The sequence below is a fragment of the Alexandromys fortis genome, unplaced genomic scaffold (genome assembly GCF_014885135.2).
Source record: "Alexandromys fortis isolate MF-2015 unplaced genomic scaffold, M_Fortis_MF-2015_v1.1 scaffold_131, whole genome shotgun sequence".
Lineage (NCBI taxonomy): Eukaryota > Metazoa > Chordata > Mammalia > Rodentia > Cricetidae > Alexandromys > Alexandromys fortis.
The window spans coordinates 998,665-1,014,182 of record NW_026068023.1 but is presented as its reverse complement, the minus strand read 5'-3'; the positions used below and the strand labels follow the sequence as shown (position 1 = coordinate 1,014,182).

Here is a 15,518-nt window from a genome sequence, read left to right as displayed (position 1 = left end):
GACAGAAGTAAGCAAGACAGAACTCCTGGAAGCCACCAGTCAGTATGTCAGCATTTATTAATGGTCAGCTCTCTTTTGGTTCAAAGGAATTTCTACTTCACTTTTTTTTCTTTCCTCCCCCACTTTCTGTTGCTTTTGAAGAGAGGTCTCCTGTTGCCCAGGCTGGCCTCAAACTTGTTATACAGCTGAGGCTGGTCTTGCTCCTGTGTGATGGGGCTAATAGATATGAGCCAAGCCATCTGGTCACTATTGTGCTCTTTTTCTAATAGGGTCAGTTTCATCAGGACCCAGGAGGCCTTTTGATCGGTCCTACGTTTTTACTCAGTCTGTTTTCTCCTGCTATAACAGTACTGGGAATAGGTGATCTATAAGCCGCTTAATTTGCTTCCTAGTACTGGGACTGAGAAGCTCCACCCCACGGCATTGGCACCGCCCAGCCTCTGGTAAGGGTCTTTGTGCTACCTCTCAACGCAGCGGAAGGGCAGGATGGTGAGTGTGTATATGCCAAAGAGAAAAAAACCAAGACTTCCATGCTTGCTTTCTCAGGGGATGGCAAACCCACCCACCCGAGAAATGCCCTAATCTCTCTTAGTGACTTCCACCTCAAAGCACTCCCACAGTGGCCATGACATTTCCAGGCAAGTTTCCCTACAGGCAAACTGCATCACTTACCCACGCGGTGTTTCAGCTCTATGGTTGTTTTGCCTTCTCTGGATAGTTCTGTGACTTCACACGTGTAGTTGCCCACGATGGCCTGAGTCCTACTCATTTTCAAAGAGGCATCGCCTTTCAGTAAGTCTGAGACTGAGATTTTCGCACTGCTGAAGTTGGTCTCTACGGTAGAGTTGTTTTTACTCCCGTCATAGATGAAAATGTATGTATTGTTTAACCTCCACTTCACGTACATTTCTTCGGTGCTTTGTGGCTCCACATTAATGACCTTGCAAGGGATGACGACAGTATCATTGCACTTGGTGTATTCTACAGATCTGACTTGACTAAACAGTAGTTGAGCTGAACCTGGAAAACAGACGCAAAAATATTTCATTATAATCGGTTTTATATCATTCATATATAATCTATGGTATATTGTCTTAGGCGTACTACAAACCCTTAAGGTAAAGAAAAATACTTCAATTGTTCATGTAAACAAGCAGTATAAGAACAAGGTGAAAATAGCAACAATTATTTGTATACCAGCTAACAGACTGTAAGTTTTCTTTATATAATCTTAATAATACAAGGTATACATCACTATGCATCTTGGGGATAAATTCACCAATTGTGTTGGAAAATGCAAGGTATAATATCTAGCTTTGAAAGCTCTGAAACGATCATATCTGCTTACTGATATATGTAGGAAAATACTGTCCTTACTATGGGAACATTTTGAACAAAAAGCCAAGTATTATATTTGGGCTCAACTTCTATATACTTTTTCTAGATGGAACTTGCTGAAGTGATATGAAATTTATCTCTACACTCAGGCTGCATAACCAAAAAAAAAGTATCCAGTTCTATTATACTTTAATATACAAAGCAACTCGAATGAATCAAATCTTATCTTTCCAAGAGGATGGAAAGTCTTAGAATACTAACAAGAAAAAAAAATGTTCTCAGTGGCTATTTCCCACTGCAAAAGAGAGAGCAATAGACATTTTGTATGCAAGTCTCAGAAAGGATTACACACAATTGAATGGCATTTTCCTACCCCGACATTTCATTGAATCTACAGAACAATTTTGAAATGTAGATTAACAGGTATTTCTTCCTCCAATAAACCATAAACTACTCAAAAATCCCAGAAAGAAGAAACCAGGAACAGATGCTGCTAACAAGTAGAGTATACTCATCGGGTCTTCTCAACGGCATAAGGCACCAGCAGCAGCCTTGCCACGGTGCCTGAGTGACTAGAGTAAATGGAAGGGTCACCATTTACCTCAAACAACAAGATGCAGAGATACTCCTGCTGCATTTCATAACTGGGCCATTTATCAAAGCTCTTATCCAAGGAGCTTGTTGACTTTTCTTTCAAAACCCAAAGTACCAATGAATATAAAACATTAACTTTGTTAATCTTTAATACTTCCTCCTTCTGTGTAAACTAGAAATAAAGTCAGGGGTTTAAGATGTTATTGTAACAGTGTGATTATTAATAAATACTCATCGAGTTAAATATAAAGACATATACTGGAATACAATCTGGACTGCGTTCAAGAAAACTCAGGCACAAGCCTCCTGCCTGGCACACTCTGGAGTGTAGTCTTGAGTAATTCATTTTTCTATACCATGGTTTAATAAGGAGGATCAGAGCAAATGATGGGTGGCTTCTAAGAAATGCTCCCTAAGCAACAGTCCGCCCCACAAACATGGGGCAATAGCGTAAAACTGGACACTGTGGCATCTCCTGTAATGAGCTGGATCTTCTGAGTGTTCCTGGCAATGTGCCACTGGAAGCAGCCTTGGGGCATCCACGGCTCACCTTTCCCAGTTCTCTAGACTCTTAGCCACCGAATATTAGGAAGCTCCAGGCAAAACCCGATTGTCCAATTATGTTTTCTACACCCTTGGAGTTTTGAGTTATTTCCCTGGAGAAAGAGCCATTGAGGGCAAGGAACCATATTGAATGAAGAGAGATTGGGGCGGAGGGTGAGGTCCCAACGACATAAAAAGGCAGTGTCAGAATAAACCTGTGAAGATTTTGAAACAGACAGAGAGTTCCCAGACTGTCCTGTCAGTGGGTGCTGGGGACTATCTAGCGGAACTTCTGCAATCATCACATTCTAGATGGGCTCTGCTTTTGCAGACTTCAACTTGGGTATCTACAACCGGGTAAGTTATTGGAATTGACGGTTATGAACAAGATTTGTCTTGAGAGAAATTTTGTTTTATAAACAACTTATACCTCATGGAAGAGAGTTCCAAACAACATCACTTTAAAAAAACAAAATAAAAAAAAATCTGAAGATACGGACCAATTTTATATCCATCAATAAATTGCTCCAGCGTTCTTGCTTGCCTATGTGTCTGCTCTACCAGTTTGCCTTCAAATGTGATTTTGTCTACTTTCTGATTTGTTCTTTAAGGATTAAAATTAAAACTCTGATGTATGTCCATTTTATAGCAGCATGAATCATTTCAAAGTTTAAAAATTATATTCATATGAGTCATTTCAAAATTATTCTTCTCTAGAAGACACAGTGAATGGCTCAGCATCCTTTGGGATTTTCTTCCCTCAGAAGACCCCAGGTAAGAACGAGGTGGCTGGGAAACAGCCTACAGGTTTGTAAGTTGTTATATATATTTCAAGGAACACATGGAGTACCAAGTGTATTGTGCTACTTCTTGCAGTAAAAACATCTCATAGCTGAAGCAATTTATGCAGAATAAATGCTATCAATAGAAGGGAAGAGTAAACTTGACCTGGGTAACCAAGGCAACCTTCACACTAATAACTAGTAATTAAGAGTAGCCCAAAACATCCCTCCAGATGTTAAATGCACATTCTTTATGTACAAACATGCTATTAAAAACATTAAGTAACATCATCTGATATGGGCTTTTATCTTTTGTCCATTGCCTCTCGATGGAATAGCAAAGTGAGGAAACACTAGCTAACCCAATGACCATGAATAATGAACATAAGAAAATTTACATATATAAGATATGCTGTAGCAGTCTATTCCACAGGGTAGGGAAACTTAACCAAGGATGATGCCAGAGTTACAGGCAAATTATCAAATTAGCTTTTATCAAACGCCAAAAATAGTAGATGTCACAAGTTGGATGAACACAGCGCCAACAGAAACCTCCCAACTCGGTCCTGAGCACAGCTATGCAGTGGCAGAGGTCTGGTCCATATGGTACAGTAGATGTGCTTTAACAACGTGCTGTAGTTAAAAATAACCTGGACGAAACACTGACAGGGTGGAGGGATATGACAACAGAATAGAAAAGTGATACGTATCTTGAGGTGCTGAGAATCCTCATTATGGGATAGGTAAGCAGGTGATACAATACAAGGTCACAAGTGGGGCTCTTTTGGTATGAACTAAGTGCTGTGGAGGCCAGAAGATTAACCGTCTAGCAGGTTTCTAAGAAAATTTACATTGCTACTGGAGAACAGGAGATTGTCCTACAGTCACTGCTCATCAGGGCCCCTAATGTTTTCAGACATTCCTTGTAAAATGTATTCCCTTTTAATGACTCTTAAACAGTTCGCCTCTTCTCAGCCTGTACTCTCCAGCAGTCTCTCCCCCCTCCCCCAAATTCAAATTGAGTCTTTCTGGGAAGCCAGAAGCTCTGAATACTGCCCACATAAACTTACCTGCAGCCTCAACTATCTATAGGGTTTTTTTTTTTCCCCTTCCTTCTAGAAATAAATTCCTTCACTCTGAGCTTGTTTCAATGGCTGACTGTAGTCTCTCATAGTCTATCATCTAGAGGACTCAAGCCACCAGCCTCCATACCCCCCTAATTCCATTATGGAGTGTTTGTTTTTTAAGTCATCTTTTAATAATTGTATATGCATCAAATTTAAAAAGTCCCACGCACTCGCCTCTATTTCCCAGCATCCTAAGATAATGATCTCTGTGCACTTCTTGACCTCAGTGCACTCCCAGACTCTGTGTCAACAGGACTCCACTCTAGGTCCTATTATTTTACCATCGCTACAGCTCTTGCTCAAATCACCAATGACATCAAATGAACAATCCAGTTCACACAGTTCACTTTGTCTTGACTTCTCTATAATACTTGCGCCAGAGAGCAGCTCCTCATTTTTTTTCTAACTTTGTTCTTCCACCCCTAACAATCCTTTTGATTAGAAATTTCCTCCATTCTGCTCTACCTTTTAAAATCTAGCCTTTGGAACATCCATGCTCCTAATGTGTGATGGTTTTAATGAGAATGGATCCATAGGTCCCTATGCTTGAAAGCTTGGTCCCTAGTTGGTGGAACTGTTTGGGAAGGATTAGAAGGTGTGGCCTTATTGGAGATGTGTCCCTGGGGATGGGCTTTGAAGTTTCAAAATCCCAAACCATTCTAGTTAAGTCTCTCTCTCCACCTCCTGATGTCAACATGCAAGCTCTCAGCTACTGCTCCAGAGCCATGTCTGCATACTGCCTTCATGTTCCCCATCATGGCAGCCATGCATTCATCCCCTGTAATTGTAAGCAAGCTCCAACTAAACACTTTTTAAAAATAACCTGCCTTAGTCATGGTGTCTCATCACAGCAATAGAATAGCAACTAAGACATAAGGGTTTCATGGACAGCAACCTCTTACCAAATACCCCCCCCATTACTCCAATAGTATTAACAATCAGCACATTGTCTTATTCAGCCAGACCCCGCCTTTCTCCTAAACTGTAGATTTTAATCAATGGTCTGTTAGGCATGCCAGTGAGAGTTACTACAATCCATTAAAAATTAATAATGTCCCCAAATTATATAACTATATTTCCAAATCTTCACCTCCCTATAATATTTTACAGTTATTTACTAGTCAATCAGAGTTTGACCCATAAATCAAGTTGGAGTCCTCTCTGTTTCTTTAGCCACAGAGAAATCTTGTTATGATAACCTATTCAATAGTTTCTAAACCCAAAGTCTTTTGACTGAGTGAATTATACCCTCACCCTTATCCCTTGAAGCACTGCCAGACCTCCAAACTGGCTCCCTGCCTCTGTCTTCCATACTGTTCCATGCCAATGCCGATGCATTTTCCACAGTCCTCAAAATAACTGTTCTAAATGCAAATGTGTACTCCTTTGCCCAGTGACACCCCACCACCCTCGTTCTCAAGCCAAATTCTAAGTGCATTAGTATGGAAAACAAACAAGGTTCTCTGAGATCCTTTCCGGCCTCACATCTTGTACTCTCATTTCCAGAGAAATCTCCCATCATAATGACCTTCCTGCAAACCCACGAATAGGCAAAATGCGTTCTTATAAATAGCGCTTAGGACATACTGATTCCTAGCATTGGGAGGGCCACACCCTTCTCTGGCCATAAAGTGTGTGCTGTGGTTAAGAGTGCATCCACCTTGGGGCCAGATCCCTCACCATAGCTGTAGCACCTTAAGGAATTGTTTAACTTTTGGACCTCAGGGTCCTTGTCTTCATCAGGTGAACAGTAGCAGTATCTACTCTACAGAGATTGTGCGGAGCTTTAATGAGAAGATGAACAAGAAACTCTCATTGTTACCTTTCACATACTTAGCAACCATGTAATAAAGCTGTGGCTACAGTCTGTTGGCTTCACTCTTCTTGTCACAGCACCGTGGAGATGACAGTTTCTGTCCCCCTGCTTGCTATCAACCACCACTCAACTGCTGTTGTCCTTTCTTACTGGCCTTTGCTCCCTGTTTTATGCATCTTTCTGTTATTCTCAGAAGGTAGGAAGATGACTTCATTGGTATCCTAAGGGGCTTTGCAAGCACCAGAAATGACTCAATACTTTCCTTATGAATGCAAACTTTGAAGCAAATATTAAAAAAATAATAAAGGAAGAAAACAAAGTTTGCAAGTTACACGGGAAAGGAATTACTACTTTTCATATGTCAGGAGAATTCCCAGTGCTTCTATCAGTCTGTCTGTGGATTTGCAAAGCTGCCTGTTGCAACAGAAAAATCTCAAGTCAGCTGCATATATGGATAGAAAAATTCCTCAAAAAAAGTCGCATGCATATGCTTAAGAAAGGCCTTAGCAAGCTTGAGCAGAGTTGTGTTGAGAAAGAAAGGACATGTTGCTTAAACCACCTAGACAGTATGTAGAGAAGGGTAAAAAATTAACTGAAAGCCGGAAATTATTCAGGTGAGCTCTAGGAAAGGCGATTGGGAAGATGGCTGAGAAAACCTGTGAAGGCTTCCCTGAATGTCATGTTGAAGAGTTTAGACTTGACAAGAGACAGTTCAACTCAGGTTTATTTTAACTTTAAGAAAGATAACATTTGACAGCAGCATGAAAGGGGGATTAATGGCAGGAAGGGGAGAAGAGAGACCTATTAAGAACCAACTGAAACAGTCCAGGTAAATGACAAGTAGAAAAAAGGGCCTTAAAAAATGGCATTAAAAATCAAAGCGGCGAAATCAACAGAAGTCAGATGTGGGAGGTGAGGGAGATAAAAAAGGAAAAATGAAAATTGGAAACTAAAATAGTCTGTGGAACTAGCTGGTTGTGGATTAATCACATGGAAAAGAGGCTGAAGATTTAGGGGAGTTATCCTTTCAGGGTTTCGGACTAAGCATTAAAAGTAGCAGTGGTACAGTGAAGTGGTCATGTTCAGTAGATCCTACAGTTTATGACTTTGGATTTCAGAGGAAAGGTCGGAGCTATAAAGACTCAGGAATCAGCAGGAATATCGCTGGCAGATGAAATCGCCGGCATAAAAAAGGACTGGCCACACAGGGTGCTTGTAGAGCAAACAGCAGAGAACAAAAGTTGGGCACATCAATATTCGTGGAGATGATTATCAAAGAGAATAAGTCAAGGGAGAGAAAGAAGTGAGAGAAGCGGGAGAAGCAAGCAAAACAAGCCACCCCACCAATATGGCAGACTACAGGCAGGGCTAGAGTTCACATGGACAAAGGAGATGCTAAACCGGATGTCAAACACTGAAGAAGCAAACCAAGGACTCAAAAGTAGCTGCTTTCCATGTAAGGATGTCTGTCAACGGACGGGACCACGTGGGAGCTGCACTTGGGAGGTGATGGGACGCTGCCGTCTTGAGCCTTTAAATAAACCTCTCAGTCAGAAAGCAGAGAAGTCCAACAAGTGTCGAGGTGAGGACAAGGGCAAGGAGTTTCGGGATCTTTGCAGGCTTCGGTTTTCCTTTTAATTACGAGGTAAACCTTGATAACGGCTGCAAGCTAAGGGGAGGAAGTCAATGGGAAGGGCAAGATCTACATTATAAGACAGAGGAATAAGTTCTGGGAGTAGGTCTCTGAGGTGGTGGATATGAAAGAGAGGTAGAGAGGCTGTCATCACCTTGGGAAAGTGAATGGGGCTTCTTCTGGAGCTAGGTGAAAGAGGGGGCAAGAAGGCAGTCTATGAAGCTGGGCGTAGCAGTGTTGGGAGGGCAGCTGGGAGGTGAACACCATCCTGCCTCTTCTCACAAAGAAGTAATTAGTGAATTGTGACCTTGGAGTGATGCTCACGAATGGGTTGGAAAGCCCCAGTGGCTGCTGAGGCCACTGAAGCATTCATGATGAAAGACATGGGTGGGCGGAATGGAACCCTACAGCTCTGCCCTTAGAACCAGCCTCTGCCTGGAACAACCTGGGTCTGAGACTAAAACTAAGTCAGGGCAGGAGAAGGATAGAGTCCAAGCTCTTCTTGGTAGATGCTAAAATAAAGGGCAGGGGTCCTGTGCAGAGTCCACAGCTTAATTCAGTCTGACTCGAAGCGACCCTGCCCCGTTCGCTGGCTTTAAGAGTCCTTAGAAGGACAGAACCAGGAGATCTAGAATTATAGGGGTTGGGGTAGTTTGAAGTCAGTAACATCCTGAAGTCTGACCTTATCATGACCTGAAATGGACCATGTGCCACTAAAAGATAAGCATTTTCTCCTTCCCATAAACCACACAGTGAGTAAGATGCGCTCAAGTTTGAAGTGTGTCTCTACGCCTTTAAGACTCTGGTGGAGAATGTAGTGGGGTGCAGCATGAGCTCACACTTGCTAAAAGTGAGAAAACTAAAAAAAAAAAAATTTTTTTTTTGCCCATGAATTCTCTTAACCTACCCCTTCCCCCAATCTGACTGAACAGACTCTAAATCTTATGCAATGCTCCACGGGTGTGGAATGAAATACCCAAAGAAGGGTGGAGCCTCTCATTGAAATTTCAATTCCATGTAACCACAAAGAGGGAAACTCCACACCTGGAGTCTGTGTCTAAGACAGCTGTTCTCAACCGGTGGGTCGCGACCTCTGTGGGGCTGCACGGATCAGATATCCTGCATATCAGACGTTTGCATCACAACCCAACAGCAGCAAAATTACAGTTCTGAAGTGGCAACAAAAATAATCTTATGTTTGGGGGGGGTCATCACCCCAGTATGAAGAGCTGCAGTATGAAGAAGGGCTGCAGCATTAGGAAGGTTGAGAACCACTGGTCTAGGGAAATAAGAACCACATTTGCACTACCGTGACTTTAGCAAAACTGAATCTACAATATCATCCTTGTTGTTTTCCCAACGAGTGACTGCACTCATATGCAAAGTGAAAGCAACTTTATCATCGAGTAGGCATTAGATTAGACTGAGACACAAGCTGCAAAAATGTTGAATCTTGTATTTTATCTAAAATTCTATGACAGGAAAAACCTCAAAGGCAGGTAAAATGGTCCTCCATACATGGTAGCACAAAAAGAACATTGCTGAAATAAAAACATGAATTGTGGTGATTTTTGTATTTGGAACATGTATCAATGGAGGGGTAGGTATCTCTTCTTTTTGCCTTTAGAAAAAGGTCTTCCAAACTTTTACTAGAGCTTTATCAATGAAGTGAAGTTATCTGCCAAAACTCAGGTGACAAGAGAAGTGTCCCATTGTAGACGCTGCATGCAAGGCACAGCCTGCTGCTCTAGCCTGCTGCTGCAGCTCCACAGACCAGGGAGCGTACAGAGGCACTTACTCCTTTAAAATGCCAACTTGCTCTTCAAAATAATATATTCTTCAAGAGAAAAGAAAACATTTTTACCTGAGCAGCTACATGACTGTTATATTTAGATAATAAAACATTTTTAACTCAATCATGTGCAAGCCTGACTTTTAAAAGTCACTTGGAACAAAGAAAAATCATTCAACCATCACAGAAATTATCGGTTCATATATACGGCTGACATTATTTATTTAAGGTTGTATTTACTAGTTAGTGATTACCCGGAAACTGTTATGCTCTTAAAGGAAATGTGATTGGACGTGCAGGGGAGGAGTAGGGACATTCATGCCAAATCTTGTAAGCCATCACAGAGGGCTGCACTTGGTTTTAATTGGCTGAAGGGGGTGTTAGAAAGCCCCGCACACTCCCCTTTTAACCACAGAGGTCACTGAAACTGCGAGGATTACAATGGCATGCCCCCTGGCTGCCCGCTTCATTATAAATGAAACTGAAAATGAGATCCACCCCAGCACAAATGAGCGTTAGAAATCCACGACTTTCCTACTCACTCTAGATTCTAAATCTACTCTCTTGGGTCCTTGATAACTGCCTGTGTTCTCAGACTGTTAGCATGTTTACATACGTGTTCTTTTCAACCTACATACGATATACACACAAAAGTCCAATTTATCATTGACAAACATTCATTTCTTGATTTACATATGTCTAATAACTCAAAAGACTAATGCCTGTATTCTGGGTTTGGATTTCTGTTTTGTTTTTGTTTTTTTTGTTTGTTTGCTAGTTAATAGCAAATACAATCAAAACAGTGCAAGTTCTGAATTTTGCCACTTCTTGTAGATTCAGATGTGTTAACATTGGACAAAATGAGCGTTAAATAATGTGATCATAACTGTTGCCAACATCGGCCTAACACAATTCCTATCACCAAACCTGCCGTTCTAACAGTTTTGTTTTTTTTAATCTACTTGAAAATAGGGCTTTAAAAAAACACAGTATATGGCTTATATTTTTACTTTTCAGACAAACAAGCTTCACCTTCCATCATCTGAATCAGTAACATTTTGTTGCAAATTTATACCTGGCTCACTATGAAAGCTCTCTGATTATACAACAGGTATTTGGAAACTGTTATAATGATAGCAATGGCAACAAAGATAGTAAAGATGACTGAGATCGGAAAGCACCTACTACTAGCAATTTAGATAACATGGATCTTTATTATTATCAGCTACAACATGCAAGACGCGTGGGGAGGGGAAAGTGATGAGCAGGGAATAAGGGTATCTTGGATCCAGTTCCCAGACACGGGCCTTTATGAATGGCACACCTAGGTTAACCATCAGTTTAATGCTGAATTAATTTATCATCACCCTAAGTCAAATTTAACATTTGCTGTTTTCCTTGCTTCAAGCCTGTTCTGATTTTTACAAAAAAAAAAAAAAAAAAAGTTCGCAGAGGAATCTACGGATACGAAGCTCGGCGGGCAGTATATGGTCAAAAAAAAAAAAAAAGCCTATTTTTCACTCAGCTTAAAAGGTAGATACACGTTTAAAAACAGCAAAAATACTTTACAGAAGATGGGGAGGAGGATGCATCTTTGGCATCTAAGGACCAGTCTGCTGCATGTGTGTTTTGATTTGTTATTACTGTCTTTAGAATACTGGCAACATCTGAGTAAATTCAAAAGAAAAGAAAAAAGAAAAAAAAGTTTCCCCAAAGGAGGGTGAAAAAAACAACTTTAATCTATAATAAGGAATAAAGTGCTGGCGGGGGGGGGGGGAGGGTGGTGGCGGCAGGGGTGTCAGGAGAAAAGTGTTTCCAGGAAGCTTGTTTTTAGGATTCAAAACAACAGCCACCAAAATACGCAGCCAGAAAAAAAAAATCTTTGAAAAATGCTGGTTGGGAAATGAAACTTAGGTTCAACGCGTCTCCTCTGCTCCGGTGCTAACGCGGTAGGGCAAAAGCCTTTCTGATCGACTTCACCAAAATGCGCACTTCATCACAAGAGGCCCCGGCCCTCCCACTTCAGACCTTCAGCCCCAAATGCTGCGTGGAAGCACCGAGAAGGGAGAGGGGTACAAGAGGAGGGGGTTCCTGGCAGCTGCCCCCCCCCCCCTCGCTTTCTTTGCAGTTTAGGCTTGCACAGTTGCGGTTGTTCCTAGTCTTTCCTACGTGTGCGCACTGGAGAGTGAGAAGCTTCAGCCCGCTTTCCCCGGGGGGAAAAGGGGACCACGGAAGGAGAGCGGAGGAAGGGGGGCAGGCAGGGGCGCCGATGCCCCACGGGGCCCTCCCACGGGGGCGCTCGGGGTGCGCAGGGCCCGCGCATCCTGCCACCCTCTCCTCTTCTCTCCTCTCCGCTCTTCTCCGGGGCGCCGCCTGACCGACGGGGGTGCAATCCACACTCTTGCGGGGGCGCCCGGGTGCTGCGCACCAGTCCGAGAGCCGCCGGGATCCCCGAGCCACTCACCGCAGCAGCAGGAGCCCAGCAACAGCGCCGCCACCAAGGGCCACATCTCCGCGCCGTCGCCGGGGGGTCGCCGCCGCAGGTGTCTGGAGCCGCCACCGCCTCCGCTGTCTTCAGGGGAACGACCAGCGAGCAGCGCCGCAGCAGTGACAGGCTGGAACGGCCGCCCAGGCTGCCCGGGTGCGCGCGCGCGCGTGTCCGTTGCCCGGAGCCCGCTCCCACGCCCCGCGAGCGAGCGAGCCGCGCACGCGCACTCCGCCCCGCCTGGCCGCCTCTGCTCGTTGACGTGACGCCAAGCTCACACCCAGGCTTTAGGCAGGCTCCGGCGGAGACCTAGCCTGCTCCCGGGCTGGGCGAGTTGGATTTCCTCCCTGCTCACAGCCCCCCTTCCACTCGGCAGCTCTCTTCCGGCTTCGTGTCCTGGGCCGGCCTGGAAGACGGAGCGTGGGGCACACGCTCTCTCCGGGACTCACGGCACGCGCCCCTGTGCAACCCGGCTGTCCCCTCTCGCCGGCCAGCTCACCCGGACCTCCGAGCCTGCCCAGCCCCAGTCCTCCTCCTCTCCGGGTGTGGGCGCTGCTTCTGCTTTTACTACGTTCCCTCCCAAGGCACCGCCTCCTCTTCTGCAGCCCCGGAGCCCCGGGGCGGGGGCTGTGACCAGGGCCAGACTCCCGAGGAGCTCCTTCCTTCTGCCTTTTCCTGGCCCTAGGCTCTCTCTGGCCTGACTTGTTCTGGAAGCAGTCCTTGTCCGTTCTTTTTACTTTGTTGGCTAATGTTTCCAGCCCCCATTCAGGCTTAGCCAAACAAGTTCCATGCGTGATGAGTAGTTTAAAATGTGACGAGCAAAACACAGCGGGTGGGGTGGAGGTGGGGCACGGACACAGGGATTGTGGCAGACCGGCTCTAGTGTGAGTAGACGGATCCATGACGCTGCCTACGGTATTGAGAACCTGGAGTATGTCGCAAATTTGTTTAGACCTCTTTCCTGTTTGGGCTCAATTCTTGAACGATGGAATAAAAAGCAAATGTAGCTCTAAGCCACACCCTTCATCCTGAAGCAAAAGTTCTTTGACATCTACCTTTATCTAAGTAATAAGAGGTGCACAGTCTGCCCACTCCCTGGTGATATTGGCTATCACCCTATTGCATTTCTTCAAATCTTCTGTCCGAGCCATCCAGTGTGACAGTGATACAATTCGGGATTTAAAAAAGAAAATGCCACTGTCTTTGATGCTGTGACAGTGTGTGTGTTCTTATTTCATGATATTTCCCTAGGGAGACACCCTAGGATAGAGTACCAACAGCAAACCAAAGGAGGATTCTACCAAACTCGGTCTTGAACCAAAAGGTTGGTTGAGCTTTCAGTAAGGGATTACTTCCGGTCCAGCAGCACGGAAGATCTCAAAGCAACCGCACCTGAAATTTTTAGGGCAGCATGAATGCCTTCCTCATTCTTCTGTTACCTGCGGATAGGCTGTGCACTCTAGCACCTACTTAGAGTTGGCTGAGAGGTGTAGGAGAGGTAGCTGGAATCGCAAAGGAAAGTTCAATGGCCCTCCTCACATCCTCCTTCCACGAGGGAACTTCCACTGTCAGTAGACCCTACCTCGAGAGTCGCAAGTAGTCACAGCTGTTCTGAAGAAGACGGTGGCTGTTATGCTCAAAGAATAGCACTCAACATCCTTTAATATACAACTTTTCCGTGTGTGTGGGAGAGAGAGAAGAGTGTGTGTGTGTGTGTGTGTGTGTGTGAGAGAGAGAGAGAGAGAGAGAGAGAGAGAGGATTTTCTCCACATTAGCAATTCCATAAAACTAGAAAGTCTCCCCATCTTTCCACTGATCTAGGCAATGGAAATTATATAAAAGTGTATAATAAACTGGGTTGATGTGACTTGAGGGTTAGAGTTATGATGCTAATGATTTGAATGGCAGCCTGGACAGCCTGAGGCTATCAAATGAACCCGTTGATTCTAGTCTACCCACTGCTGATAGGGATACAAAATAATCCTCACCCACCAGACTTTGAGCATGAGGGACACTATGTATCAGAGAGCAGCTGCTTGGCTAAAAAAGGCTGTCAGCTGTCCCTGGAAGCAACTAACCCGGTAGAGCTGAAGAGTAACTGGGAAGGACTGTGCCCAACCTGCAGAGGTGGAGATCCGGTGATGTTCTGGTGCTGTGCTAGGAGCTACTGGGGCCCTGTGCTTAAGTCTTTTTGTGTGTGTGTGTGCAGAAATTGGAATGAACTCAAATCAGGTGGATCAGAGCCATCTGGGCGATAACTGTCCCCTCAGGCATTTGAGATGAAACGTGTTGCGGTTGGGGTGGGGTCTATCCTAGAAAAACAGTCCACAGCAGCTTGCTCAGATTTGATAGCTTCTCTCTGAAATAGCTTTAAACTCCAACTCCAGAACCTAAAGTCCTTGAGAGTTCTCTTTCAATGAATCCAAGCATTTGTCCAGACTCTGAGCTCTGCATGGGACAGAAGAATGGTATACATTAGAAATTTTGAAGATGGGTAGCCCACACTGACTATACTAACTAAAGGAGTCTTCACACACGCCATGGAAAGGGTGTTGCCATGTCCAGTTTAGATGAAGAAACAGGAAAAGAGGCACAATGGGCAGGTGTCCTATAGTTACACTTGTTGATGCTCTCTGTAGAGCCAACCTGGACCCTTTCCCTGCACTTTCTTTTAAATTCCAGACATGTGCTTTTCCCATTGTGTGCACAACAGATCACTTCTGACCTTGTAAACAAGGAATGTGGAGCATGGTTATAAGGTCAGAGAAAGGGCTATGATCAGAAATCCAGCTACCCCAAGGCCAGTGGGAAAGTCACAGCCTTCTTTCCCAATTCATGACTAGTTCCTCTTCTCTCACCTGTCTTAACCTCACATCTCCCTTCCTTTTTCTCCCAGTATTACATCTGCCCCCACCCTGTGTAAAATCTTAAATTGATACATTCATATACTTTTTGTTGCCTTTCATGTAACAAATTTCTTGCTACATTTAGGTGAGGCACACAGTGGCAAGAGAGACACAGCTATATTTCAGGTTCCCCTGAAATCCAGCTGACCACTCTTGAGTGCCTAGCAAGACATGGTCTGTGCTTTTGGTAAGGCAAGATGCGATTTTCTTCCCAAACGGACCTACTACAATCTCACAGAAGACCAAAGCCCAAGAGAAGGCCATCTAAGTCAAATGGCCATCGCTTAGTTTCCATGTTGTTACCACTGAAATGATCTGTTTATGTGGCTGTCTTTTTGATTAGTGCAAACTCATTCCTAGACAAAATGAGAGAGCCTTTGGGTCATTCACACCGCCAGTCTCATTGCCCGACACAATTACTGCTCAAGGAACGGTCATTGAAAATATGAAGCGGTGTTCATAAACATCTGTGCACCAATTCTTGCACTAAGCTTAAAACCTA

The 15,518-nt window shown here is 44.1% G+C and overlaps 1 protein-coding gene across 6 annotated transcripts in view; it reads right to left on the bottom strand.

Annotated features, from left to right (window-relative positions):
• Cd47 (CD47 molecule) overlaps positions 1 to 12,611 on the bottom strand; it is a 57,680-nt gene extending 45,069 nt beyond the window's left edge. For all 6 annotated transcript variants that reach the window (XM_050163427.1, XM_050163428.1, XM_050163429.1 and 3 more), the window contains exons 1-2: positions 12,090 to 12,611; positions 673 to 1,020 (exon numbers count right to left, since the gene is read on the bottom strand). In XM_050163427.1, the coding sequence (XP_050019384.1) occupies positions 673 to 1,020; positions 12,090 to 12,135 (394 nt within the window). In that variant the 5' untranslated portion in view covers positions 12,136 to 12,611. The remainder of the gene's footprint in view (positions 1 to 672; positions 1,021 to 12,089) is intronic.
• Between the last annotated feature and the right edge of the window lie 2,907 nt (positions 12,612 to 15,518).